Source organism: Podospora bellae-mahoneyi, chromosome 7 (assembly GCF_035222275.1).
Source record: "Podospora bellae-mahoneyi strain CBS 112042 chromosome 7, whole genome shotgun sequence".
Lineage (NCBI taxonomy): Eukaryota > Fungi > Ascomycota > Sordariomycetes > Sordariales > Podosporaceae > Podospora > Podospora bellae-mahoneyi.
In genome coordinates, this window is record NC_085886.1 from 2040737 (window position 1) to 2068171 (window position 27435).

The following is a 27435-nucleotide window of genomic DNA, read 5'->3' on the forward strand; positions in this document are numbered from 1 at the left end:
AGGGTAACCGATGTAACTGTCACTGACAGCAAGGCTGAAATGTTGAAGATGGCAAAAACGGTGGAACGGATGACCGTAAATCCAAGGTTGTCACGACAGCACATAAGTCTGACTGATATAGACATATATATATTGCACAGTTAAGAATGCCAAACTTAATGCACCAAAGGATAAAGATATATGACGATCAGCCTCTAGTATTCAGGGCATATCGAAACGATAATAACTCCCCCTTATACAAACGCCAGCCATTTACAAATAGGTATCCATCCATCTTACCACCGAACTCCCATCCAACATATTCGGTGTTCCCATTCCCTTACTCCCAGCCATCAATCCCACCTCGTGTTCTTTCCCATTGCTGGACCCAAACCATCAAAGAATACATATAACAATATACATGAACCCCTTTTCTGATACAAAGTTTTGACCCGCACCTAGCTGAAAAAGCCAAAGAAGCAAAAACGGAAGAAACCCATCAGACAGGAACCAAACCCATCCGACAGTAAAAAGCAGTTCATAAAACAAGTACCCCTCGAAATGAAACCCAAACCTTCCCTTTTGCCCAAATCCAGCCCTCTCGCTCACTCAAAAAGCATCTTCATCAGTCCACTCACTCCCCCCACTCAAAATCCTATTTCCATCCTCATCCACAACAACATTCCCGGCACGTTGCTGCGACGACGGCGGCGGAATCCCCCCACCACTCCTCAACTTCTGCACCCCCCTAATAGTCCCAAACCCCACCGCCTGCTGCGCCGCCCTAACCTTGGCATAATACGCCTCGGACACATCCACCTCCGGCTCGCTCGTATCATCATACGTCTCCCAGTTCTCCGACCCCGACACCCCGCTAACAATAGTCGACGTGTCCGACACCTGCCTCTGCTGTGCTGCTGCCGACTGTGAATACTGCAGCGGACTCCTCGATGGCGGCTCATAGCTCTGCCTCGTTGACGACGACGACGAATCATACTCTCTCTCCCTCGTCGAGTTCTGCCTCGATGGCGGGTTATACTCCCTCGTCGGCGGCCTGCTGCTGTCGTCCGTGTGATTCGTCTGTCTCGAAGTGGTGGTGTATTCCCTGCTGCTCGGCCTGCTATCGCTGCTGTTCTGGGAAGAATACCTGTCCCTCTCGTCATAAACATCCTCGGGCTGGACCTGCCTCACAATGCTGACACTCGACCCCAGCTTCATCGAACTCCTGAAAGATGGCATCGTCGTCGGTGCTTCCATTTTCAGCTCGGGAGCCGGCATCAAATCCCTCATTTTCGGCGGTGGCGCTCTCATGACAAGCCTCAGACTTCCAGTCGCACTACTAACCGAATCCGATGCTCGAGGTCGCTCCGGGGAGTTGTTTCCGTTCCTAAGGTTTGAGAGCGGCGGTCGGGGGTGGCTAACCGTGCTTCCGCGGATCGGACTGCCCTTGCTGATGACTGTATTAGCTGTGACTGTTGCCGCCCTGGCCAGAGTTGGTTTGGTGGTGGTGGTGGTGCTCGCCGTGGTGGGGGTTTTGTTTCCGTTCCGCTGCGGGTTCAGTTTGTTCAGGCTGCCTACGCTTTTGGCGCGGGAGAGGGTGCTGTTTGACCTGGAGGTGCCCGGGGTCACAGCGGTGGGCGCTGCCGAGGCGTTGGCTGGTGTCTTCGACCTGGGGCCGGGGATCGGTTTGGGGGGATCTTCGAGTTCGATGACATCCAGGTAGCGCTCTCCGTGTACAAGGAATGGTCGGCCGTAGTCGTCTTCCCACTTCTCAAGGCCTTTGCGGAGCTCGGCGATGACCTTGGGGAGGTCCTTGGCGATGCGCTTTCTCATCTTCTCTTCGCGCAGTAGCTTGCCTGGGTCGCGTCTCTCGCCTTTCTGTCCGCGCATCATTAGTCTGGAAGAATCCTGGGCTGAAGCGGCAAGCTCGTCTCTTTCTTGAATGAGGGACTTGTGCTTGTCAACGAGAGCCAGAGTAGGAGCTCGTTGCTCTTTGAGGACCTCGAGCCGAACGATTTCGCGTTCGTGGGCCTCAAGAAGAGCATCACTGTAGACATCGGAGAAGGCTGGCGTGAACTCGAGCATCTCCTCCTCAGAAAGATACAGGGTGTCCCAAAGTTCCTGAAGCTTCAGACGAGCATCCTCGACAAAGATGTGAAGGTTTTGCCTCTTCAGCTCATTGAGGCGCGCAAGTTCCTCCTCGAACTCGTTAATCTGCCGGATTCCGCAGCCGCGGTTGCTATTGAGGAACGCTTTACGGTCCGCCTCATCAACCTCGAGCCTCTCCCAAAGACCCTCAACAGTATCTTTGAGGTCTCTAAGACGTCTTTCGCGGTTCTCCTTCTCTTTCAAAAGCTTGTCCCTCTTGGCCTTCAGACGAGCAAGATCCTCCTGGTGAAGACCAAGCTGCTCGGGGGCATCGCGATAATACTTCACTATCGCATTATCTGTTTGGGCTTGGGGGGTTCCCAGTTCAGCCCAAAGCTGGATGATATTCTCACCCAAGCCCTTGACAGTATCCACGCGGTGCATGTACTCCTCATACACACGAGTAAACTCAGCATCCAACTTGTCCACATACTTGGGTGATAAGTCAAACGTTGGAGGAATTGATTGATCTGGCGCGGTGGGCGGCAGCTCGATCTTGACAAATGATGGTTCAAGATGTGACGAGTAAGACTCGAGCGCTTGAACAAGTGCTGTCCCATCATTAGCTGCAGTCACACACGCGGCATGGTGTTGTGAGGCACTTACTCTTGACCTGCTCGAATCGCTCTCTATGCAGCCGACTGACTTGATTTTGCTTTTTTTCGAGAACTTTGAGACACCTTGTGAGTGGATAAGTGATTTTCATGTCCTCGTCCTCATAGCGGCGCGATGTGCTGTCGTCTAGGGAGGCCTCCATTTGCCGGATGGTGGTCATCATTTTTTGCGCTTGCTCAATCATCCCCTTCTTTTCAGATGTGACAAGTCGCACTTGATTGTTGAGTGCCTCGGAGAGCGCAGAGAAGAGCTGGTGTGATTTTGGTCAGTGAACATCTGCGATCGGGCCGCAATTGAATGCGCATACCTCTGCCTCTCGCGACTCGCGCTCATGGTTGGAGACACCAATCTCGTCAAACAGGCCATGCAGCTGGCCAATTATTGTATTGACCTGCTGGGCCAGATAGCTGGTGTCCATCGTGAGGGGGAGGTGAGGTTGTCGTCAGGATGCGCAGTGGGTTGTAGATCGGATGCCTGATGAAGCGACTCCAGTGGAGATGATTGCTAGGGGCAGTCGGTAATGCTGCTGTGTTGTGGTAACGAGTGTACAGATGATGTCGGTCGTGGCGGGGTGTGCCATCCAGCGCAATGCAGAGCAGAATGACGTGCAGCGGCAGCAGTTGGCCTGGGTGTCGTAGCCTTGCAGCTGTTTACAAAAGTCGCTATTGTACCTGGTGGGAATAGTAGTGGCAGCGTCGGCGCATCGCAAAAAAGTGAAGATGTCGAGATGAAAAGAGACGGGATTGATCGTGTGGAGTTTTGCGGCGAGGCCGGTCGATCAGCTCTTGTCGCTCACAGATCGCGGGGAAAGCGTCGTCAGAAAGAAAAGAGGAGAACAAAATGAAAGTCGAGCGAGACAGGAAACGGCAAAGTGCGAAATGCTGCGTCTTGTTTCCAGGAATCGCCTGCAGAAAGCGCTGCACCTCGTAATCCTGGTTCGCGCTCCCGCCCGTTGTCAGGGCAACGTCTGCCTACATCCCTGTGTTTGGTTGGGTGGAGTTTCAGCCGTTCAGGAGGCCCCGCCTGAACTTCCCTGTTCCTGACGACCATTTCGCATCTCTACCCCGCTTCCAAGGCGCATCGAGTCTTGATTTCGCCCATTTAGCGGGACGTCTATGAGCAAATCCGGGGGATCTGAACATGGGAACGGCTTCTAGAGATGCTTGTTGGCTTTCCAGATCCAACATTTCCTTGAATCAGCTAAACAAGATGGCTGGGGGTTAGTGGGGTTTAACATCTCTCTTAAGCGCCCTAAGGGGGGCTGTCAGCAATGCACACAGCTTCCAACTGCAGCTTTCTCAGCTTATTACTATTCCCGGCAAGTCCTCGGTCAAACCACTCGATATGCACCTCGTTCCGAGAGCATTCAAAGGGAGCGAGCGATAAGCACAGCCTTTCGCCAGATCTTGACACCATCGCGCGAGCGGCAATGGGTAAGCCGTTGTTGCTCTGCCCCCGAGATGTAAGGGCGTGTCAAGGTAAAGAGATCACAGTCACCGGACGAGACAGACGACCTTCCTCTTCCCTTTGCATCCACAACTGTGGATATCCGCCGTTTAGACCCGCAACATCTCGGCCGGTTACTTGAGGGACGCATATGATCTCGAAATACGAGTTCCCGGACAAGCGGACACGACCAACCTGGAGAACAACCGGAGCCTCAAAGAGTCATTCTGCTTAACACCAATAGCATCAATCTCGGTTTCTAGTCACTTCCGGCCATTGTCACACCGTCCGGAGACGGCAGCCGGAGAAGATGATTTCCGTGTGTCCTGCCGTTGCCAGAGCATCGGTACGTGAGGTGGACAAGATGAGAGGTCGCAATGGAAGTCTTCTGGATGCGATGCGTTCAGGGTCAGCGGCCGCATCAGATTCCGTCGACGCAAGCTCGCTGCTATTGGGGCTGCTGAAGCGGTGGGAGTTGGCTAAATTGTTCGACACAAACTGGCCGGTATGGTCCAGAGCAACGTCGTTTCTGGGACGAACGAACCTCCGCGACATCAATCGCACAGACCACATCGACGTTGCTTGGGATGGATGGAGGCATATATGCCCGTACCTGCAATATAGGGGTCGTCTTTCAACCTCAGATGCAGTTCTCGGCGCCTCCTCAAGACTCGGAAGCGGTGCAACCTAGACTCTCCAACGCATGAGATGGATGACTGTTGACGTCCCGAGTCCTTCTTTTTCTCTGGATGCGACCCCTTGCCGGCAGTTCTCCCCCGCACAGGAGATCTGTGTCAATGCCATGCGGTCTGTGCGTTGACGTCCTCCTCCCTTTGGACCCTTTATCGTTTGCACACGTCCATTCATGAGGTGAGAAGGCACGAACTTGAGAAACTCCGTAGCCAAACAAAGAAGCTGCTAAAAAACAGCCAAAGGTAAGAAAGGCAGTCGCGTGCCAACCAGATCAGGCGTCTCCACCCCACCATCACTCCTTCCTCTGCCCCTGAAAGCCACTCTCAAGCCTCGTTGCCTCTTGCCATACCTGGATGCTTTAACATAGTAAAGAGATCTCATTGGCTAGACCGAAAATATCCTGTCATAGCCATCGAGCCGCAATTCTGACGAGTTTGAGAGAGAGCCTTCCTCTATCTAACTTTGACTGTTATCCGCCATCCTCATGGTCCAGAACCCAGACAGGTCCTGGCAACTGCCGATTTCCCCAGATTCTGTGCCGATCATTGTTACTTCTCTTGCCAGAGTGCTCTTGTGGTCTTCCTGCTTCGCATGACAGCCCGGTCCCTGTTGAGAGTCATTCGACTGAACTTCTACCGCTGTTTGATCAGCCACCGCCGCAATCAGACGACGTAATGTCACCCCATATTCAGACGATCTGGAAGAGTGGATTGTCTTCTCTGTTCTTTCTTCTCCTGTCAACCTTGTGCTCGATGGTTTCTCTGGATCCTACACTCGGGGTTTCTCCGTCAGGGTGAGTACCGGTCTTGGCCATGTTTATCCGAGCCGCTGGTGTGGTCGGGAAGACTCCATATCCTACAGTCAAAGGCTCAGGGTGAGTGGTGAATGGTTCGTCTATCTTTTATCTACCGAGAAATAAATCGGTGACTACGGCACCATATGTGCACTTCAACACTGGATGTTGACTTCGGGAACTATGAGACCCTCGACCGTTGATCTCATATCTCTTTTCTTGTCATGCTACCACTGAGCGGCCATGTCCGATATTGCCACCCAGCTCGAAACAGATGGGTTCAGCCCGTGACTTTTAACTATGCCGGCCGTTAGCCGGTACCTTCACCAGTTCACCTTTGCCTGGCGAGATCTACTGCAAAGTCCATCTTGATACACCAGACAGTTTATCCGGCCGGGAACTTGCATGTGAGTCGCACCAAGAGACGAGACGAGACACACTCTCAGATCGACGTACAGCATCTCTTTTTCCTCTCCAGTCCACTATCCGGCCTCTACCGAAGCCAGAGCCATTCGAGAGAAGCTGGACACGGCACAGTGTTGCCCGGAAGAAGGCCATGATGTGTTTCCTTGACGTCGTCGACATCCCGTCTCTGCTCAGACTGGGGGAAGTCGATGGCTTATATCTGGGGGAGTATCCCGTCCTGTTTTGATATCTCGAGTTTCTATTCTTTTGAGTATTCCGCAGTGTCTCTCTTTTGGCAGTCTTCTTCTCACTCTCCTAATGGAGATTCAACCCACACTTTATATCCCATTGATTGTAATGAGATAGCACCCCCACCTTGCTTTGCGTCATGGACGCCTCTTCACTTCTTGCCCTGCCGACTTCGCCGGCACCATCTTCGCTACAGATCTTTGCGCTCTTTATCAACTTTTTCTTTCCGGTGTTGGCTTTTATAGTGGTTTCCGTCAGGGTGGCGGGCAGGGTGGCCAGCAGCCAGTTTTCCATGGATGATTGGCTGGTCTGCATTGCCATGCTGATGTCGGTCGCAGAGACGGTCATCAGCTTCTTTTGTACATGTCCCCTTGCTATTTTCCTGCTATGGCAACAACCACTAACTGACTCCTTTTCTGTCCAAGTCATCAAAACAAACTTTATCGGCATCCCCATCAGCCAAGTCCCACCCCACGACCCTACTCAGGGTCTTATCTGGGCTTATGCCGTGCAGATATTGTACAACCCCATCCTCGCCCTCGTCAAGTCATCTGCGCTTATTTTCCTGTCTCGATTGTTCGGCCAAAAAGACGGCGTCAGACGGTTTCTGCTCTGGCTCAACATTGCCAACATCTCCCAGATGGTGGCTGTCTTTTTTGCTATCACGTTTCAATGCCTACCCATCGCCTTTAATTGGGATCTCACTACTAGGGATGGTAGGTGTGTTGACCGCCGGGTGCTATACACTTGCACGGCCGTGATCAACATCGTCACCGACCTCCTGATCTTGGGGACGCCGATTTGGATATTTTCCAAGCTGAAGATACCGAGACGGACAAAGATGGGGTTGTTGTTTGTTTTTTTGTTGGGGTTTTTGTATGTGACCTCCCTCTTCTCACTTGGTTATCTTGTGTGCTGACCTGGGTTGTGGTGAAAAAGAGTAACCATCACCTCCGTCGTCCGCCTCGTCTTGCTGGTTCAGGGATTATTCAACCTTACCGCGCTGTCTGATCCGACGTCGAACGTCGGGTTTGTCACCTCTGCCATTGAGACGAACCTGGCGCTTATTACCACTTCTGCCCCGGCGTTGAGGCCTATATTTCGGAGGAGGGAAAGGGGTGGGTGGTTAGGTCGATCCACCATCGCCCCTGCGACAACCAATGGAGCTCCTGATTTGGAATCAGGGCAGAAATCAGTTGGTTGGGACAAGGCTAATAGATCGTCCTCCCCTGCGAGGAGTGTCAGGGCTAAGTTTGGACGTGGCGGGAGTAAGTTGTCTCGAGGAGGGAGGGCGAAAAGAGGGGGGAGAGGAGGGAAATTACGGCCTATCATCACCAGGGTCATCACGACGACCGAACAGCAGCAGGAGCTCCGGAGTTCGAGCCCGAGGGAGAGCGAGGAGCAGACGATGACGAGGAATGGGATTATGAGGGTTAGTGATGTGCAGAGGGAAATTGAGGAGATTGCTATTGGGTTGGCGAGGACTACGACAATGACGAGTAGGGGGTCGATGGAGGAGGAGAGGGGGAGGACAAGGGAGAGGGTGGTGGTTTATAGTGAGAGTATTTATCCGGAGTATGTTCCTGATTTATTACATGGTGATGATGGGGGGGAAAAGTTGGATTTGAGGGTGAGGGATGAGGAGAGGAGGTATGATGAGGAGAGGGTGTCGAGAAGGTATGGGGTTGTTACGCCTAGGGCTGGGGTAACGCCTACGGGGAGGGGTTGGGAGGGGAGTGGGCGGCCTTTTTAGGGGGGGTGTTGAGCGCCTCTGTTTTCTTCTGTTTTGGGTGGTTTGCTTTGGATATGGTGTTATGGTGTTTGGGAAGGGTTGGGGCTGGGTTTGTCATTTTGGATTATAGTTCTGGGAGGGGTTTATGGCTGGGGGAAATGGCTTGTGTGTGTTAAATACCACTTTCATCTGTTCATTTATGCGAGGTAGTGTGTAAATAGCTTTCTGGGTACTGTAGTTTGTGAACTCCACATCTTATGATCATAAACTTTCTAGGACTGACTAGTCACACCATGACAACTTCGCGCAGAAATTAGTCTTGACACAATACTTATAAATCATTGAAGGTCAAATTGGTCTCTAGGACGATACTCCGAAATACAAGGAAAGTTGTTTCACGGGTGAATTTTCTAGAAAGACCCTTTCACTGTGCGGTCCGTGCTTTATGCAAAAGCTGATGGTTTATGCGTCCCGCTTCGGGTAGGGGGATAAGGGTCTGACATGTTTGGCGATGAAACGTGGGAGTTTCCTGTGCCCGTTCACCCATCCGCTTACAGGGGTTGCTACTGGTATTTGGAATAGAGGATGGCGAGTAGTTTTCATGTGGGTTGAAACGTTGATAGAGTTGAGTTTTGATATTGTTCTGCTGCTGTTCTAGGTAGTTGCGGTCTTGGTTTCACAAACCAGCTATCTGGAGTATTTACCTTGCCTTTGTTTCCAGAATCAAGTTTGGTGTTTAAGTCTTATTATACAGCCAAATGTGTTTATAGGGATCGCAAATAATTTGGATGAAGAGCATTGAAAGCAATGGCATGTGTAGGGTTTTGGGTGGTGTTGATATATGGGCCAAGATTGTTCGAGAAGCAAGTGGTCTAGCAGTCGTTGGGTTCTGATTCTTTGAAGAACTTGCAAAAAATGTTAATTTGGGTAAGCAGACACCTTTGTTCTTTTGTGATTGTCAAGGTCAGAATCGATCTAGTGTATGCAGTGAGCTTTCTTTCTCGCTCACACTTGAGGGGTGACTGTGGCCTGTCATGGCTTCAAGACAGCCCTGTGGTGAAGATATTTTCCCCGAGTTTGAGAGACTTCCAAATGACTGAAGGATTTCAGCGCTTACTCTGATGTGCAACAGCATTTACAAATCAATATCCAGCCACTTCTTTGCTTGTAGTAAACCACCAGCTGTAACCGATTTCAAGGAGTTTTCCGGCTTGGCTTCAGTCAGTAGTTTCCGTATAAAGCAGGTAGTGATCAGCCCTGACAGCCCCCCTGAATAGACTACTCCATAAGGAAAGTCACAACAACTCTGTCTCACTTAACCTTATCCAAACTCAACTGCCGACCTTCTTGAAGCCTTCGGTGCAACGAAACTCGGCCGGTCATCAAGGTTCAAACATCACCACCTTCTCACCTCAGATCCCGCCTATTCCTCCCCGATCCTCTCGACCCCTACCCATGCACACTGTTGGTATGCAACGAGAATAATCATGCTTACTCCCCCCTCTTGGCGGCCTGATATTTTCTCTTGGTACTGCCGAAGAGCACATGTACACACACACCACCTGATATTGTCGTGATAGGTCTCCCCAAAGAGGCAGTCTGTCAACTATGCTTTATCAGCGGGTATAAACGGATGGACTCGCTCAACCAAAGCAGAAGGACGATAACATCAACACATGTCCACTCTGTTATTGAATTTGGGAAAAACTCCACAAACCAATCCGAAAAATAAAAAAGTGGAGATGATGGAAGTTGGAAGGTTTCGTAGAAGTCTTCTCAGACACAAAAAATGCGCATGTGGAGCCCCCTCTTCACCACTCACCATGGTTTGCAGGAAGGCATCGAACATTTTTTTTTTTTCGAAACACGATACGATAGCCGCATGTGCGTGGGGAGGGGGAAGGGAGGGAGGTTGGTGGTATCGTCTGTTTTTGCGTTTTTCTTGCAGCCCAACGTACGTCCCTTGCCCTAGCGTCAGGCATCTGGGGTGCCATGTCGGCGGGCAAACGGACGTTTTGTTCCCATGGTGTCTGTAGTGACGAGTAGCTGCTTGATTCTTCGGTTCCTTTTGCTCGCGTAGAGGGAAGTTCGGCAGGTTCGTGGGATGGTGTAAGCGGCGGGATGTCCAGATTAGGTTTTGCGGAGGGTTGTGGGCAGGAAAGCCAATTCTCTTGGAGTTGTTAGTTTGGGATGTCCCTCGTTGAACCATGTCACGTTGTGTTCGTGGGGTGGATTTGACTTGGAGGGGCAACTGGGATGGAGTTTGTTGTTTAAATGTGCCTGATGGATGTGTTGTCTTGTTGGAATTGGTGATACAGAGAGTGATTTGGCTTGGGGTCACCTGATATATTGTGTCAGCGGGTGACGTTTAAGAGGCTTTCTTCGTTGATAGGCGTTCGTCGATATCACAAGTCGAAAAGCCAAGAAGAGGGATACCAAAAAAGTCACTCACAAGCGCGCAGACGGTGCACCACCCCTGGTCGAATCGATCGTCATGGTATCGCGGACGGGCTGATGCACCCCGCATTCAAGTTCAGTCCCCACGCGTCCTGTGGCCTTTTCCGGATTAATAACAAGCCTTTAGCTCTCGATAAGGTGTGGTATCAGCATGTGGTCTTGATTGATCGAGGTGCATATGGCGGATATGGACGATGATGGCAGATAATTCCGTCCGGTTTGATCCTATCGCCGACAGACTGTGAAGCTGGAAAAAAAAACATCGCCATCTCAAACGAGCGTCCGAGGATGCCGAAATGGTCCATGGATTTGATGGGGAAATCAAATCCCCGAAATCTTGAAGGTGGAGTTTCGGGGTTCGACTCTTCTTCGAGAAGGTTTTGGCTGCCGAGGCACCTGGGGCACCCCGGGCAGCTTATTCGACAACGACCCCGTTGTAACATCGTGTCCATTTGCCCTATGGAATAAAATGCCATACCAGACCATCCAGTTGTCCAAACTGCCAAAAACAGGCTCAAGTTGTTAGACGAGGGAGCAGTTGATGAGGAGTCACGAAAAGATAATCATGTGTGCCCAGTGATTAAGCAAGCCCGAGATAGGAAGGCGGGCTGCTAGAGAGGCTGATCGTCTTGGCAGACGTGGGAGTTCTCTGTGTTACACACCACGACGGCGTGTGTGTAAATTCAAGAAGCCCACGTCTGGAGATATCTATCCGTGAAGTTGTCTATTATGTGCAGGTTGGTGTCGTTGTATGCATATTAAAACGACGTTTCACGAAGCTTTTTGCCTTCCGGCGAGGTTCGAGATCCGATCAGTGTTATCGCCAGTTATTTTCCGAAGAGACTAACAATACTTCTTATCTATGATGTCTCGCTGCCTGCCGTGGCAGCCTTCACGATGCGGTGAGACTTGATCCTTATCAATGACATGTAGCTGGTAGAAATATGTATAATTGGTGCCCTGCTCTCCGAGCTGTCCGCTGTCGTTTGTGACGGAAGTTGTACGAAACCCCCACATCCGTGAACAGGTTGGAAGTGTCAGCGGTGAGTGAGGCGTTCCGAGCGGTGCCTGTGTGCCTGTCTGACCACAGCTGCTGGCTCGTGTGCTTCAGACTGCGCCTGCTACGTCGACCCCCTGGGTTTTGGGTGATGTTGGGGTTGCCCAGCGATCTCTATTCAAAAAGTGTGGGTGTGACCTCCTCCGTATCTTGGAGTGCTTGGGCATGCGTGGGCAGCAAACCAGCAAACACAACACCCGACCCGGGCAGGCAGTTCCCAACTGGAAACGGTCCTTATCAGGGACTCCACCGCTGCCGCCAGCCATCTGACAACCGCCGCCGTGCTAATAACCTGAGAGTATATAGCAAGCCGCAGCCCGCCACGCGTTTCAACCTAGTTGTCTTTTTACCTATGTTTGATCATATACAGACCGAAGAAAAAACACATACGGATATCTCGCTCAATCTACACCTCCGAATACTGCACCTGCTAGAAAGTTTGTAATCGAAGCCCGTCCATTTTCGGCAACTACCTTAGACTCAGGGACCCGTTCAATATTCCCCAGAAGACCAGGGACCACGCTTGCATAGCACCCACCTGAGCCAACCTGCATCCATCTGCCGCCCCTCAGCTTGTCCACACAGTGACGACAGAAAGCTTCTATCTCAAAACCGCCTACTTTCGATCCCAACGGCTCGACATCCCGCCGGCTCCGCAGCCTTTGAGCCAAATCACCGTTGCACCGCAAATTCAAGTCCCGGCTTGGTAATATCTCTTGACTCCCGCGGGACGGAACGTTGGAGCGCAAGCCTCCGAAGAAAAGCAGCAGCTAGGGTCTAAGGCAGCTCAAGACAGTGGATCTTTGGGCCTTCTCGTTACGTACTTTTACGTACTCGTTTCGCTGCCGGCACGCGAGACATTGGACCGCATCACAGGGTCTCCCGTGTGTCGTGGCATCCAGCGCTGACAAGCCCTGGAATTCGCTGGCCTTCTGTTGGTCGCCGACCACAGAGCAGCAGGCCAGGTCCTGAATACGGTCTAGCCGGGAATGCCCTGCGCAGCCGATCCGCACCGTCCGGCCAGCTGGAGAGGTACCTCGTTACCTCAGGGTCTCTTTGTCGTGTGCTATTAATGCCAAGGGCCGCCAACTCGACAGTATGATGTCTGCACGTTCCTATCTTGTTTCCAGGCACGCCTCGCCGCCCCAACCTCGACCTAAATCTACACCTACACCTACACCTATTCCCACCTCCCACCTTCGATCCTCTTCTTCTCCGCCTGCGCCTACACCTACATCCATCCGTACCATAGCTGAGGAATATGAACGCTTCCCTCAACATCCTACACCAGTCACCGTCAGCAACAGCAGTCGTGTTACCGCTCCCGCCATGCCCTCCAAGCGAAGAGAGGCCAGTCGCCTTGGGTCCTCTGCCCTGAGCCCTCCTCGAACAACCACTACGATTTCTCGCCCTACAACCCCATCGACTCCTGTTCAGATTCCATCCAGACCAAAGTCTCGCGATACCCTTCGTCCCCAAAAGCCGCATCGCCACCATGGCGACCGAAGGCACAACTCGGCGTCGCACCGTCCCAAGGATGGACACTCACCAGATGCCATTCCCCCATCTGTTGCTGCGCTGCTTGCCATCACGAGCATTCCACCGCCTAGGCAGACCAGGAGTGTGAGGCAGGCCAAGATGGAGAAACGCATGACTGTTGAGTCCATCATCGAGAGAGCCCAAGAATCCGAGAAGGAACTCAGCTTGTCCTTGAGCAAGAGTCCATTAGATCTGCTGCTGATGTCACCCGAGGATCTCGAGGCGGAGTCAGACAGCATGTCTTATTGCGAGAGCTCGATGGGTTCGGTTCTGTCGACGAGGACTGTCTCTCTGGAGTCTATGCCATCTCTTTGCAACTCTTACGCTACCGATACGCTTTCTTCCTTGGAATCTCCCCGGACACCAGTTAGGAGGCGGAGTGTCAAGCCTACTCGGCGTTCCTTGACCCCCGTTGCTTCCCCTCCGGAGGAGGTCTTGTCTCACCCGCTCTCATCGCCCGAGGTGGCGGTTGAGCAGTTGGATTTCAGCGTTTTTGACGAGGACAAGGCCGAAACCCAAGACAAGAAGGTTTCGCGATCGCCTTTCAAGGCAGCATTCAAGTCGAATCTGACCGCTTCGTTGCGCGCCTTACGCCAGGCCGCCAAGTCGTTCTCAAACCTGAACTTCACATCGATCCCACCAGAAGATTTCCTCACCAGATCTATTCTCACCATCGACCCGCAGGTCCCTTACACTGATGAGCGCAGGCCACCTCCACTGGAGGAAGAGCCAACCGCAGCCTTGCGTCGCTACCTCAACCCAACGACAACTGCGCGACTCGAGAAGCCGCAGTCTATCACCAATGGTCCCGCCCTACGAACATTTACGGCATCGATTCAGATGCAAACATACAAGGTCCACCGAGCGCGAAGTGGACCTTCTCCTGGCCGCTCTCCTTACCCATCAGTAGGACCATCTTCGGCATCAAACACATCGCAACAGCAACAGGTCAAGCCGACGCCCTCCGAGTACCCCATGCCTGGACCACGCCAGCGGGAAATGCGCGAGAACCCCGACTTCATCCGCATTGCTGTTATGGAGATGGCCATGCGCAAACGGGGCAAGCTGGACGACCAACGGCCGGGCCGGGCAAGGTGGGCTCTGCCGCCCCGAAAACCTAGCACGAAGCCCTACGAGGTTGGTCCGGATGGAGTTCCAGCCAGATGGGTTCCTGTTAGCTGCTGAACACGGCGCCGCTATCGGCGCTGCTGCTGTTCTAGACGGTGGCGGCAACCAAAAATTATCTACCACGGCAGTGGCACCAACCCGCCCGATGTCATCAATGAACCGCTCCCGCGGGATGCCATCAAGATCCACATCACCATGCCAAGACCATACACCAACGTCTTTGGGGCTCGAAAGACCTGAATGCCGGGGGCGCAATACTTCGGCGATTGCAGTGGACCTTCTGCCCGGCCACCGCTTCGGCCAGAATTTCAAACTCCGAAAAGCGAGCGACCGTACCGACGAGCCTCCTCCACGCCTCGAATGACTCTTTGTCGGGGGGGCTGAGGGGTTTTCGGACACTTTGGAGTTTGCTGCGGCGAGCACCCCTTCAGCAGACCGCCTCGGAACCCCACGCATCCCGCAGCAGCCCGATGGCTGCTGAATGGCTGGTGGCTCTCACATCTCGGGGGCTTGGCCATTGGACAACTCAACAACACAGACGCATAACGCACACGCACACGAACTTTCTTTCTCTCTCAGATTTCACAATAGCCGCATGCATAGCGACGGATTGGGGCGGTTTTTTTGCTTTTTTGGAACCATTAGGAGCGAGCATTATCCACCCAGCTACGACATTTTCTTTTTGCCGCCAGCAACTTGTTTCCAACACACCAGGACCTTCAATTTTCGATTTGGTTCGAAAATCCGAAAGGGTGGGAGAGGCTTGCATCATTGGCGAATTTTTTTGCTTTCTTCTCTTGGGCTTCGAGAAGCCGGTTTTTTTTCGGAGGGGGGCGGCATTGATGGGCATGGCATTTCATCATTCAGCAAGAGGAGAGCAGGATTTCATAACTGCATTGGGGAAGGTGTTCCGGTAATAAAGTTTAGTGGGGTGGGATCAACCACTTTTACATCACTTGCATACATCATTGTTCATAGCATTGTTCATACACTACAGCTGCTGTACACACGCCAGTGGGGAGGGGAGGGGAATAATTCTTGGATTTCTTGGAGGGGGAGATAAAGCAGGCGCACTGTTTGGGAGTTTTGTGAGGGGTTGGGAGGGAAGGGGCGTGGTGATGGTGTGTTGCATTGGATTGAACAACACATCAAGGCAGAGGAAGAGAATTTTGTGATGGCATGCATGTATCGCGACCTAAACGGACTTGTTGTTACAAGAACTGCGGATATTTTTGTAGTGTGTAAAGAATAGTGAAGAAATATTTTCAACACTTTTTTTTTTGGCTCGTGTTGTGACTGTGGTGGGAAGGGGATTTTTCCTCCGAGACTTTTTTAAAGTGGTCAATTGGTGAGGGCGGACAATCCATGCCCTTGGACTTGGGACTCGTGTTACACGATCTGGAGTATGTCCTAGATGGTGTGGATGGTGTCTGGGTTGTGTCACCAAGACACATGGGAGGAATCTGGGGTACATGAGATGGACCCTGGGGTTTGGACTTTGGGGATATATTAATGTTTGAGGGGGTGGATGTTCGGTTTGCTATTGTATGGGTAAGGTGAGGATGGCGTGAGTGTCTGGGATAGGGGAGGGAGTTAGTTGTGTTTGTGGTAGGTAAGGGGATGATGTGATTCTTGGAGGGGATGAGGGAAGGGGGGGGTGGGTCTCGTGGCTATGGCAATAGCATCATAGACGAGATCTAGAGCTCATTTGACAGAATCGGTACAGAACTGCTACTATAAGTCTATAGCCTTTTGTACGATGTAAACTATTAGATCTATGTTCATGAAGCTGATGCTTACAATAGCCTCCTTTCAAAGCTTCCTCAGGTTAAGGAATTATGTTGTATAAGTTATTTTTAGGACCTCAAGTACCACATGAATATCTGCAAAACACCATATTGCTGTGCACTCTAGTGCGGCTCCCCTTTTATACAGCTAAAGGTTGTTCCTTCCTGTCCAAAGTTAGCTCTTTCCTCTTCAGACACCCACCGGCCCACCCAAGTATCAAGAGAAGTCACAACCAGGTCGGTACCTTCCTCCACATCCAGCACCCAGTTTAAAGGGTTACTTTCTCAAGGAAGGAGGACTTGTCTCAGATTCGCTCTTGCCTTTTTGATATCGGGTTACTGGCGCAATCTTAAGCACAAACTTGTTATTTTCTCCCCCAGTCTTGTCTTTCGGTCTTTATCAACAAACCAAAGACTCTTCAGCTAAGTCGAATAAATCACAACTTTTTTTCTTCAACTGCGTCTTATCTTTGTTCAGGTGGTTCAACACAAGGGCTTTACCATTGAAGGAGGGGAGACTGAGCCATACCCACATACTGTGGACAAACGGATTGCGCTTTCAAAGGGCGAACTTGTGTTGCTTTAGAAGCAATCAAGCCCTCCAACCTCGCCAACAGCAACAGCAGCACCACCAACGCCACACATAGCAGCAGCAGCACCAGAAGCAGCAGCAGCAACAACAACAACAGAAACAACAGCACCATCACATCGATATCAACGCACAATCCAACTATGCCAACCTCTCAGAGCCCGCCGCTCAGGTCCAATCAACCGTTGTATTCACGTTCCGCCCTGCTTCGACAGCTCATACCAGTTCAGGACGACGGATGAAAGAATACCAACCTAGGTAGTGATATGGCCGTGAGCCAACGGTGGATAATAGCGTTCGCTCACGACGACGACATGTGGGATTTTGGAGAGGGTGCAGGAGATGCTTGATGCGGGGTGGGAGCAATCGCTGTGAGTTTGAGGGAGAAGGGGCAGGGATGATATCGTGGTCGATATCTTGAAAGCGCGGTTTAGGAGGGGGATTGACAGGATTTGCGGGATACACACCATGGTGGGCCACAGGGTGTTACTGGGCTTCCACTTCTTTTCCATCACACGAGATAGTCTCTCTCTCACACGCTTGCTCAGACTACTTGGACCGCACGCTTCCTATCTATTACGTCGCGTTGCCTGTCAACACCAAGAGGAGACGGGGCTGTGTGGGAAGTGTCAGCCAGAGACAGTGGTGATGGACCTGCCGGTCAGATGGTGTTGCAGCGCGAAAGCTGTGGTCAGGTTGGCCAGGGAGCCAACAACCCGTTCAGAGTTGGCAGAGGCGGTGCCGAGTTCAATATCCGATCGACTGATACACACACGCGTCAGCGCTGGTTTCGACAGCTCGAAGCAGTCCAAATATGACGAGGGGGGAGCAGAGGAGGAGGAGGTGAAGGAGGAGAGGGGGAGGAGAGGGGGGGGAGAGAAGGAGAAGAGGAGGAGGCATGGAAGAGGAGCAAGAGAAAAATCCTGTACGCAAATAAATGTATGGAGTTCAAAAAGGGTACAAGAGATACTTGACATAGCAATAAAGATTGAGGGTGACGATATGAGCCGGCTGCAGGAGATGCCCAGAGATGGGGGAGCGGGAGGGGGGTTATCCAGAGGAGGCAGAGTTGGCAGGGAGGGTCAACCAGAGGTAGCAGTGCTGAATTTGGCAGTAGGATGGATTTCAGTGCAATATCCTTATCAGACTGGCCAGGGTTGCAAGAGCGGGAAATATGGAGAAGGGCAAGCCTTCAAGAGTGGATAAAGCAGTTTAATCCTCTCAGGATAAACAAGTCGGGTTAGAAGACAGCTTCGAGGTATTAAGACATAGTTAAAGGGAATATGAAGACAGTCACTAGGCTTTAACGGGTGGTTAATACCTCTTGAAAGATGGTCTGTGGGCTTCAAAAGATAACCCAAAAAATGTCAAAAGATAAACAAAATGTGTCAAAGAGAGTGGATAGACGTTCCATGATAGTCAATGGACACCGACAGAAACCTGACACGTCTACCCTTTATCGCCACACGCATGAAATGATATCAAACACACATGAACTTCCTTCTGCATAACACCCATATGAACAACAGAACCAGGTATGTACATTTTCCATCAACTCCCTCTCCCGCAACAAACCTGCACTACACACCAGTCCACTTCCCAAACCTCTCCCATCTCCTCCACAATTCCTTAAACACCACCCTCCCCCCACCATCCATCCCCTCACTCATAATCTTCAACCCCTCCTGGCTCGTAATCCTAATGATAGCATACATCCCCTCCTTCTCCAGCACTTCCTTAATCGCATGCGGCGGAGCAACATACTCCAGCTGGCACTTGATGTACTGCATCAACACCAAATACATGTACTGCCCCGCATACCTCTTCGCCCTGTCCTTTTCCGATTCGAGGACAGTGTGATTTGTCTGCGCGGTGGTAGCTGCAGTGGGCTCGCAGATAAGCGTGAGGAGTCGGGAGAATTGCTGGGCGTTCTTCTCCCACTGTGGGGAGGAGTCGCACTTGGAGAGGAGTAACCGGAGGAGGTCCTGAAGGGGGGAGAGGACGATGTGGAAGTGGCCCTCGAGGCGGTGGCGGTGACGTTTTATCACTACTTCTAGGAGGGAGCACAAAGGGAGGTAGAGTTGGGGTTGGGAAGCGAGGAGGGTCTGGAAAGAGGAGGAGTTGGCGAGGAGAGAGACGCGGGAGAGGGTGAGGTCGATGTTGAACTGTTTCATTGTTGAGTGTTCGAGAAGAAACAAAATGGTTTTGGTTGTTTGGATTATGTGCGGGAGGGTGGTGAGGGCGGGGAGGGATTTGGTGAGGATGGCGTGGGCTTGGGGGAGATCGAATTTGGAGGAGGAAGAGGATGGTTTAGAACCCTTGAGGTGGTGGATTAATTGGTCGATGATGAGGAGACGGCCAAGGAGTTTGTTTCGGCTGGGGGGGTTGGTGAGGAGGAGGTCTTTGAGGTATTGGAGTTTGATGGGTTCGTCGGCGTGGCGGACTACGGCGTCGACGTATTTGCGGAGAACTGGGACTTCGATGGCGGACTTGATGACCTCGCCAGTCTCGGAAATCTCCATGTCGAGCTCGATTTGGAATGGGGACTCGAGGGATTCGAGGAAGTGGTCTGCCAAGAACATGCGGATGGACCAACCAGCTTGGATGCCTTCGTCAACCAGCTTGTCGCTAGTCTTGACGAGTGGCTTCACGGCAGAGGCGACCGCTTGCTTGACAGAATCGCGTCCCATACTGTCAAGAGCAGACAACGCTAACAGAAGAGCCAGTAGTTTCTTTCCACGCCATTTGCCGACTGTCGCAACGGATGAAGCCATCTGGAATAGGTCATCTCCAAGGCCGCTAAAGTCCAGACCAGCCTTCTCCAGCCTTGGGGCAGTCTTGGACTCTTGGACAGTCGCGAGAAAGGCGCGCAGAAGAACGAGACGCACGACAGTATCGCCATCAGCTGCCTTCTCCTGAAGCACCGCCTTGGCATCAGAGAGGTATGTCTTCTCCCTCGAATCAAGGTTTCCGCTAGCCATTTGTCGGATAGTCAACACAGCCAATTCGTACAGCAAAGAGAAGAGGCGCTGAACTTCGGCATCATCACCCGTCGTTGAAACAAGACCTGCCCCAACAGTTTCCAAATGGCTGAAACTCATCCCCTCATAGAAGGTTGGCTCGTTCATTAGCTTGACCATCAAGTAGAGCACTGGCTCCCAGTAGTCTGCCCCAAGTGGTCCCGCCTTGTTCGAGGTTCGTGGAACGTGGCTGATCAACGTCTTCATCGTGGCTTCCCGCTGGCTACGGCTAAGGGTTTCCATAGGCGCATTGAGCAGGAACAGAACAGCATCCTTGGTTGATGGTTGAAACGTCCCGGCCTCAGACTCTTCAATCACTTTGATGACGGTGTCGATCAGAGTATCTGTTGACGTTAGAATGTGCCATCAACAACAAGGCTGAGCCACTTACCAGTGAGCTTCTGGTTTCCAGTATCGCATTCCTTCAACAGAACTTTGCCAACTGTGGCGGCATGACGCAAACCAGCCGAGTCATCCCCAGGTGTGGGCTTGACAAGCGACAGAATGATATCTGGTACTTTGCCCGTCTTGTCAACGACCATGCTGTGAACAGTTAGCAAAGTAGCCAGAAATGAAGGTCATAGAATCCACACCTGACAAGACGAGGCTCCTCCTCGAGAATCCAAGAGATATATCGTCTCCTTGACTCGGAGCTCGCATCCTCCTCAAGTTTCCCAAGGAAGGAGCAGACCAATTTAGACGTTTCCTCCTCATCGGCACCTTCAAGATAGTTTGACAGCCAAGCAGCGACACAGCACTTGAACGCAGCAAAGGTATCCTCCCCATCCACTCCCGACTTCTTCAAAGTCTTCTTTAGGTGTGAGCCGACCCGTGACCAAACCCGACCGGCTTCCTCCAGCGTGCCCTCGGCGAGAGTCCGGGCAGCATCACTCCAACGGCAAGCAGAGATGAGAGGGGTATCCTTCTTGGAGACCTTCTGAGCCATGATAGCATCAAAAATCTTCATGTTTGCCGCATCAATAAATTCCTCGCGAGCAACACCCCTAGAAAGAGCCTCAAGAAGGAAAACCCTTGCCGCGCTTGCCTCTTGCTCCGACAGCCATGCTACCAACTCCGCAAGCTGATTGGCATTGAGAGAAGATTGCACCAAAGACGCGACTGTACCCGCTAGCTCTTCTTGTGCCCACAGGGGGTCCAATTTCCCTTCGGATTTGGGAGAATCGAGGTAATGAAGCCAGGTCTTGACAAACGAAGACAAGTCGCGGGCTTGGGCATATCCTTCGGCAAGGAGGGCAATGAACTTGACAGCCACCTCCCGGTCTTCATCAGTCAAAGAATTTGAACCTTTCGTCTTTTCCAGAATCTGGTTCAGAAGCTCCTTTCCGTCCTCCGAGAGCAGAAACGCATCGGGGTTGAGTTTTACGATGGACAAAAGTATATCCCAATCATCCTTACGCTCGCCAAGGGCAAATTCCTTGCACACCAGCCGGAGGCTCTCCGCGGAAAGAGCTTCGTCTCGGTATGTTGCCACCTCCAAAACCCTCCGCATCGCTGACTTGCCCACGCTTTCTACCTGACCCTTGAGGTGGGGGATGGTTTTTGAAGTCGTGAACATGGTATCGAACACTGCCTGAACCCATGTTTCATAGTCCTTGATGGAGGTGTTACCACCAAACTCACGCGGAGACTGGCCAACCAAGTCAAAAATGACTGGGAAAGTCAAAAAGGATGTGGATGGACGACGCATAAAGCGTGGGGGTGGTCCAGCAGCACAGGCCTCAACAGCTCTCTGGAGAACTGATCGGTCATTCCTGTTGAGGAAAGCCGCCCTGGCAGGAAGCATCAGATTACGGGACAAGAACCGACGAAGATCCTTTGCCCAGCGTTCCTTGGTAGGACTTTGGATTTTGCGGGAACCTAGGTCTGCCACATCCGTCAACATCCCCAGAAGAAGGGTTGCTGAAGAAGTCAAACGCGCCGCAACCTCTAAAGCATCGCCTGGGCCTTGTAGGTGCAAGGCCCAGATAGAACTGAGGGTAGACAGCCATGAAGACACCTCTCTGTACGAGGCATCATCCAAGCAGGTATGGGCCGCAATGCACAAATCCAGTATTGGCCCGAGAATCTCAGCCGCATCGGTCGCTGCCAATGAAAATAATGACTTGACGTGCTCAGCACCCATTTGGTGTGTTGGTGGTCCATCGTTCAGCTTGGTCTCGCATCGAGCCAGCAGTATCCTGAGCGCCTCAAGAAGGGCCTTCGCAGCCAGTAAGCACCCCAATGTTGTCCGTTGCGCCACTATGTCGTACACAAGCGTCTCTGTCCGTTTTCTTTTCCTGGAGGGTGATAGGCTTCCTGGGCCTGGGGCGTCGGTCATTTCTACATCTTCGATCTCGTCCAGCCTAAATCCTGCATCAACCGCGATGTCTCGTAGCTCGCTCAAGGTCTGTTGTAATATGCCGATGAACTTCCAGTCCGCCAGCGATTTTGCTAGGGAGAAGAGAGGGGTGCGCTGAAAGACGGCACCCAAGACGTCCCATGTTCGAGAGTATCGTCGCACTCTTTCGGCATTCTCAGTCTTCCCGACCATTTGCTTTAGGAGTGATCGCGAGAGCATTTCCTCGGCGGCGTGAAAGTTTCCTCCATGATGCTCTGATAGTATATCCCAAATGTTTTCGAGTCTTTCTGGTAGTGTTTCGATGTTGGTGTCCTTGTTGAATGCCTGAACAGCCCTGATCAGGGCTGCTTCGCCTGTCTTTGCGATTGTTACTCGGGGCTGCGCCTTGGAACATTGCGAATTGTAAAAACCTACCATGGCCTGACCCTTCATTGATGATTATCAAAAGTAAAAAAGAACCCTATAATTTCATCTTTTGTCGCAAAATGCCCCCCAGTTTCTTTTTCGCCATCGAGCTCTCTCCAGCAAAAGCTCCCTCCGAAATGCGACCAGGCCCGCGTCGCGCAGATGCAGCTGCTCTCCAAACTTTCTGCCAAAAAAATCCAAAATTCTGCCGTCCTTTCTGCTCACCACCAAACCACCGTCCCACCCAAAGCTCCCTCACCGCCTTCGGGAGACAACGGGGACAGGGAGCCATTAACGCGAACCGCATCGAGAGCCCAGTTCTTGGCAACGACGTCCTTGTTACCCGGCGGGTGTGTGCCAAAAACAAAATAGCTTCAATCAACTCAGCCGACACACACCTCTGACGTACTTGCCGAACAACAGCATATCTCACAAAAAGTTGAGGTATTGATTTAACTGTACTCCTCCCCCACCTCCATTCGTTATAGTCAGTCCTCTGTATACTTACTCCATTGTAGGAATTACCAGTCAATCGCTTCCAAGGTACGAATACCAAGCTTCCCAAAGCTCCTCCTCACATGCTTGCACTGAGAATTCACAATCCCCGCAACCACCACCACCACCACCAACCCCTCAATAACTAACCACCGCACCAACCTACCTCTAGCACTCACTCCCACACAATCACAATGGCCGACACCGCCCCCGCGACGCCGACATCCCCCACCTCCCGCGCTGTCTCCCGCCCCGTCAGCGAAGCCCTCCTCAACGAGAAGGTGCGACCCCTCCCCCGTCCCCAATATACCTATACATCAATCTACAGTACCGGTAGTTACTAACAATGTGTGTGTTCAGTGGGACCGCTGCTTCTCCAACCTCATCATCAAGTCCTCCCTCGGCCTCGGCTTCGGCGTAGTCTTCTCAGTCCTCCTCTTCAAGCGCAGGGCGTGGCCCGCCTTCGTCGGCGTCGGCTTCGGTGCCGGCAGGGCGTACGAGGAGTGCAATTCCAGCTTGAAGCAGGCTGCCAAGGAGATCAGGAAGCAAGCCTAGATCACCAAATCAAATTCACGCAAAAAATAAAACCACAAAAACAATCGATACGGAGGGGTAGATAAGACAGACGAGGCAAGAGAGAGGAATGGCGCTGGAAGAGAAGGAGATTCCGAGTTAGCGATGGGTGGTTTGGGGAAACAAGTGTACAAAAATTCTCTGGTGTGTCAAAAATCACCTTACTTAGACGAGTAGGAAGAAGGGCGAGGGGAATGAGAAGATGACGGTTGAACTTATTTTCTCGACATTTATATATGGTGGTGTTTGTCATGTGCTTCTTTGGGGGATCTCTTTGACAGGAGATATGACATCGGGGCTAAGCAAAGCTGATACATATTCTAGGTGCGCGTAATCTATAGATAGGTTGAACTACTACCACCTATTTGCTCTCATGATACACATCTCCACCATGTTAAGTTACCCATTCTTTCAGTTTCCAGAAAAAAAGCAAAGCCCTCACGAGCTTCTCTCAGTCTCACACAGCATACTCAGCCCCCGTTACAGCCAAACTCCTCCTCCTCCCGCCACCACCACCACCACCACCAACCCCCATCCTCGGCCTAAATCCCCCCGTATTACAAGGCGAAGCAAACCCCCGAGAGTAAGCATAACTCGACCTCCTACCACCCCGATCCATCACCCAATTAATCGACCTCCTCACTACAGTCTCCAGCTTCGTCTTCGGCTTCGGCCCAACCATACTACAAGCCTCCGTATCCCAACCCCAGTCTTGATCCCTCCAACCGTCAAACCCATGCTGTTGTTGACCAGCAAGACCACTCCCAGCGGCGGCATCCAACCCAACCTCCTCATCCCTCGCCGTCCTCCTCTCCTGCTGCTCCCTCCTCACCGCGGTGGCACCCACCACCACCGCCCTCCCATGCGCCGAGACCTTCCTCCCCAGCTCCATCAACTCGTATTGCACCGCCTCTGCAAGATCCTCGCTTGCCTTTCTGACGCGGTTGAGCAGCGACGTTTTCTCGTTCCCGTCTGCGGGTAACGAGGTAGAAGAAGACAGCAAGAGTTCGTGAGGGAGTGGGCCGCCGCCGAAGGCCGTGTTGAATAGACATGGTGAGGAGGCGCGGCCATGGACGTCGGGTTGGTGGCTGCTGCGGTGGTGACGGCGTTTGTTGGTTGAGGTGGATACTTGGCGGCGGAGGGCGAGGGCGAGGATGAAGAGGAGGAGGAGGACGAGGGAGAGGATGAAGAGGGCGAGGAGAATGATTTCGAGGCGGGTGGCGGAGGGGGTGGTGGTGGTGGTGGTGGTGGTTATTTGGGGTTTGGGCTTGGAGGTTGTGAAGAGGGTTTCCATTTTGGGGTTGTGGGGGTAGCGGGAGAGGGAGTTGGGGCCGAGGCGGGAGTAGAGGGGGTGGTGAGAGTCGAGGTGGGGCGTTATGGTTAGGTTGAGGGGGTGGTGTTGTCGTTGATACCGTGCGGAGGCCGGGAGGGCTTCCGGTAGGTGACCAAGCGGGTTGTTGTTGAGGGCAGGACGACATGCATTAGGACTGGGCTAGAGGAGAGGTGTGTTTTGGTTGAGATGAGTCTAGAGGTAGCGGTCGAAATGCATCAAGGATGCCTGAAGAGTGGTGAGGTCTAGAAGATGGTTATCACTTAGGTATTGAAGAGGTAGAGGATGGGCATCATGAACAACGTGTTGGACTTATCAATAACAACAACTTTGTAGCGACATGGCACCGGAAAGCAGCTCGAGGAAGCAGGAAGGGGTGTTGCAACATCGACAAATGACAGTCGAAAGTGCAAAATCATGTGCCAGACAGATGATGGCAAGCGCGGCAGGCAGCAGGAAGGTGTCATGACATGTCCAAACAGATTTCAAACAATTGTTGAGCTTTTGCTGTGTTTTCTGTAATGCCAGGCGGCCACCAGCCAACTCAAAAAAAAGCCCACTTCAGCCCGGTTCAGTCATCAAACTCTTTATCCTGAAATTTGACCAGACCAACAGACCAACTTGTCAAGACATATAGATATATATCCCAGATTCTTTTGTGTTTCCAATGCAGTCATTCGCATCGTATCCCATATACTTTCATTCCAACAATACACACAACTTCCCCCCCCCCCCCACCCCCACCCCCAAGGCAACAAATGACATCTCCAACTTTTGGCCCTACATAACCGTACAACAGGCCTTGATACAGCCGAAGATGCCATCGTCCTCCGGCTCTTCAGGGCGTTGTGGACGCTGGGGCCGTTCTGGCCGAGGCCGATGCGGTCTCTTCTGGGGACGGCTGTGCGACTGGTGCCCATCTGGCTGTGGGGGCAGAGGGGGAGGAGCCTCGACACGGTTGCCACCAAGATCAACATAGATACGCCCCTCGTTTTCCTCTGTGGCATAGTCGAGACCGAGTTCTCGGCAGAGCTGCTCAACACGCGGCTTAATCTTTCGGACCCCCCCAGTTGAGTGATTGCCCTTCCCGACAATAACGTGCAAGTGGGACTGACCGCGAGCCTGAGCATCACGGATTCTGTCTTCGAGGATATCCTCTGCCTCTTCAACAAACAGACCATGTAAGTCGATGGTATCCTCAGCTATCCGGCCCATGGCGTTGTTCTCCCGGAAGATGAATTCGGCAGCCTGTTTGTTATACTCGGCCTGCTTCGCTTGATGGCGTTTACCCTCGTTCGACAAAGCCTTTGCCTCGGCGCCATCCCCACGCTCATATGCTTCATGAGCCTGCCGTCGTCAATGTGGTTAGTGAGATTCTACCGCGAGATAGGAGGACAACCCGTACCCGATCAAAGCATGACTTCTTCTTCTCTGCCTCTGCCCGAGCCAGATCTCTCAAACGATCATACTCTTCCTCCAACTCTACACTGGTCCTGTGGTTGAACGCTGTTTATACACATTAGACCCGAGTACACCGCCATTGTCTACGAAGGGCATACCATGGCCTCCGAGACGCTCTAGCGGAATAGCGGACGACGCCATGTCGTCGTTTTATGCCACTATTCAGGTTATAGTAGCAAGGCTGGCTCGCGAGGCAGCCAGGGTTGTCGAAACTGGAGTCTTTTACAGAGGATTGTTCTTGTGGAACATCAACAACCGAAGTGATCACCAACTGAAGTGCTGGGGACCCTAGTCTCTATCAGGCATTGAGCGGTGTGGCGCGTAAGAGTGCCAAGAACGAGGCCGGCCCGCTGTGAGAGGCGCTGAACGGAGATCGTACAGGCTCAGATGATGGCGGGGAGCCACACATCGCGTGAGAGCTGCAGGTTCATCCCATATCGACCGCCTTCCCTTCAGCTTGAGCATAGCGCGTCGGTCATGAGCAAAGAGTTTTCAAGGCCCCTTACAACACTGTTTCTGAAAGTCAATGAAACGAGAAACCCAAACACTCGCAACCGTCACTTCCCTTGTTCTTGGGTTGATATCTGACAAGAATAGCCTGGAAGATGGAGCCCCTATTTCCCACGCCTCTTCCTTGTTTGCCACGCCGCAGCCTTCATCCCATCACGAAAAGGACCGCTTTGACAAGTTCTTCCCGAGGTCTCCATGAACGCCAGCTTCTAGAAGACTGCTTCTTTGATCTTAGCGTCTGATACTGCCAGCGCCAACCGGAAAGGGGATGCTGGGGTCCTGGGACGCGAAATTAATCTAAAGCTGGCTCAGCAGCTGGGCGGCTCAACCTTTCATGCATCTAAACGGAATATCAATGGGCGCCTCGCATGCTGGCCCTGTGGAAAGCTTCGAAAGGCGTTCGCCAACCAGCACGAAAAGAAATAACTTGAACCATGGTGCACAACGCAGATTCCGGGTAGTTGGTAACAACGGTTTTTTTTTTTTTTTTTTTTTTTTTTGCAGCAACAGCGGCACAGGGCGGCCACGCCGGCGGCCAGGCTCTTTGTCAGCTGAAGTTACATTTCGCAATTGCGGGAGGCAGCGGGGATCTTTCGTGCAGCAGAAGCAAGTTGGTTGACGATGGAACCCTCCATGACATCCTCGCATTTCTCCATCGTGGAGGT

The 27435-nt window shown here is 52.2% G+C and overlaps 8 protein-coding genes across 8 annotated transcripts; 4 read left to right on the plus strand and 4 right to left on the minus strand.

Annotated features, from left to right (window-relative positions):
- Nucleotides 1–107: 107 nt before the first annotated feature.
- Nucleotides 108–3656, minus strand: ASE1 (Microtubule bundling protein). Its single transcript, XM_062882339.1, has 3 exons — nucleotides 3050–3656; nucleotides 2734–2992; nucleotides 108–2678 (listed from the first exon to the last, which is right to left on the minus strand). Exons 1-3 carry the CDS (start codon nucleotides 3158–3160, stop codon nucleotides 589–591), a joined length of 2460 nt encoding a protein of 819 aa, XP_062728371.1. The 5' UTR covers nucleotides 3161–3656; the 3' UTR covers nucleotides 108–588.
- A 2811-nt stretch (nucleotides 3657–6467) lies between these two features.
- On the plus strand, nucleotides 6468–8081 carry QC761_707900 (uncharacterized protein; the record flags this gene model as incomplete). Its single annotated transcript, XM_062882340.1, has 3 exons — nucleotides 6468–6687; nucleotides 6754–7204; nucleotides 7268–8081. 3 exons carry the CDS (start codon nucleotides 6468–6470, stop codon nucleotides 8079–8081), a joined length of 1485 nt encoding a protein of 494 aa, XP_062728372.1.
- A 4591-nt stretch (nucleotides 8082–12672) lies between these two features.
- QC761_707920 (uncharacterized protein) lies at nucleotides 12673–14298 on the plus strand (the record flags this gene model as incomplete). The annotated part of the gene is made up of 1 exon (XM_062882341.1): nucleotides 12673–14298. One exon carries the CDS (start codon nucleotides 12673–12675, stop codon nucleotides 14296–14298), a length of 1626 nt encoding a protein of 541 aa, XP_062728373.1.
- Nucleotides 14299–18055: 3757 nt separating this feature from the next.
- QC761_707930 (uncharacterized protein) lies at nucleotides 18056–22580 on the minus strand. Its single transcript, XM_062882342.1, has 4 exons — nucleotides 22411–22580; nucleotides 20231–22353; nucleotides 20029–20180; nucleotides 18056–19981 (listed from the first exon to the last, which is right to left on the minus strand). The coding sequence occupies exons 1-4, from the start codon at nucleotides 22426–22428 to the stop codon at nucleotides 18198–18200; spliced, it is 4077 nt and encodes a 1358-aa protein (XP_062728374.1). The 5' UTR covers nucleotides 22429–22580; the 3' UTR covers nucleotides 18056–18197.
- Nucleotides 22581–22712: 132 nt separating this feature from the next.
- Nucleotides 22713–23451, plus strand: MIC10 (Mitochondrial inner membrane organizing system component; the record flags this gene model as incomplete). The annotated part of the gene is made up of 2 exons (XM_062882343.1): nucleotides 22713–23177; nucleotides 23257–23451. Exons 1-2 carry the CDS (start codon nucleotides 23091–23093, stop codon nucleotides 23449–23451), a joined length of 282 nt encoding a protein of 93 aa, XP_062728375.1. The 5' UTR covers nucleotides 22713–23090.
- A 391-nt stretch (nucleotides 23452–23842) lies between these two features.
- QC761_0107820 (uncharacterized protein) lies at nucleotides 23843–24479 on the plus strand (the record flags this gene model as incomplete). Its single annotated transcript, XM_062873190.1, has 3 exons — nucleotides 23843–23862; nucleotides 23944–24052; nucleotides 24118–24479. 3 exons carry the CDS (start codon nucleotides 23843–23845, stop codon nucleotides 24406–24408), a joined length of 420 nt encoding a protein of 139 aa, XP_062728376.1. The 3' UTR covers nucleotides 24409–24479.
- Nucleotides 23927–24763, minus strand: QC761_0107830 (uncharacterized protein; the record flags this gene model as incomplete). Its single annotated transcript, XM_062873191.1, has 1 exon — nucleotides 23927–24763. One exon carries the CDS (start codon nucleotides 24761–24763, stop codon nucleotides 23927–23929), a length of 837 nt encoding a protein of 278 aa, XP_062728377.1.
- A 501-nt stretch (nucleotides 24764–25264) lies between these two features.
- On the minus strand, nucleotides 25265–27255 carry QC761_707960 (uncharacterized protein). The gene is given in 4 exon segments (XM_062882344.1): nucleotides 25265–25519; nucleotides 25538–26146; nucleotides 26205–26305; nucleotides 26359–27255. The coding sequence occupies 3 exon segments, from the start codon at nucleotides 26399–26401 to the stop codon at nucleotides 25580–25582; spliced, it is 711 nt and encodes a 236-aa protein (XP_062728378.1). The 5' UTR covers nucleotides 26402–27255; the 3' UTR covers nucleotides 25265–25519; nucleotides 25538–25579.
- Between the last annotated feature and the right edge of the window lie 180 nt (nucleotides 27256–27435).

Bases quoted from the DNA above. Each gene is read 5' to 3' on its own strand.
- ASE1 (XM_062882339.1), bottom strand. From the start codon at position 3,160: ATGGACACCAGCTATCTGGCCCAGCAGGTCAATACAATAATTGGCCAG. The intron at 2,993-3,049 runs GTATGCGCATTC...AAATCACACCAG, and splicing joins GCGAGTCGCGAGAGGCAGAG to CTCTTCTCTGCGCTCTCCGA. The intron at 2,679-2,733 runs GTAAGTGCCTCA...ATGATGGGACAG, and splicing joins GCGATTCGAGCAGGTCAAGA to CACTTGTTCAAGCGCTCGAG.
- QC761_707930 (XM_062882342.1), bottom strand. The intron at 20,181-20,230 runs GTGTGGATTCTA...AACTGTTCACAG, and splicing joins GAGGAGCCTCGTCTTGTCAG to CATGGTCGTTGACAAGACGG. The intron at 19,982-20,028 runs GTAAGTGGCTCA...TAACGTCAACAG, and splicing joins TGGAAACCAGAAGCTCACTG to ATACTCTGATCGACACCGTC.
- QC761_707960 (XM_062882344.1), bottom strand. From the start codon at position 26,401: ATGGCGTCGTCCGCTATTCCGCTAGAGCGTCTCGGAGGCCATG. The intron at 26,306-26,358 runs GTATGCCCTTCG...GTGTATAAACAG, and splicing joins AGAGCGTCTCGGAGGCCATG to CGTTCAACCACAGGACCAGT. The intron at 26,147-26,204 runs GTACGGGTTGTC...TGACGACGGCAG, and splicing joins AGAAGTCATGCTTTGATCGG to GCTCATGAAGCATATGAGCG.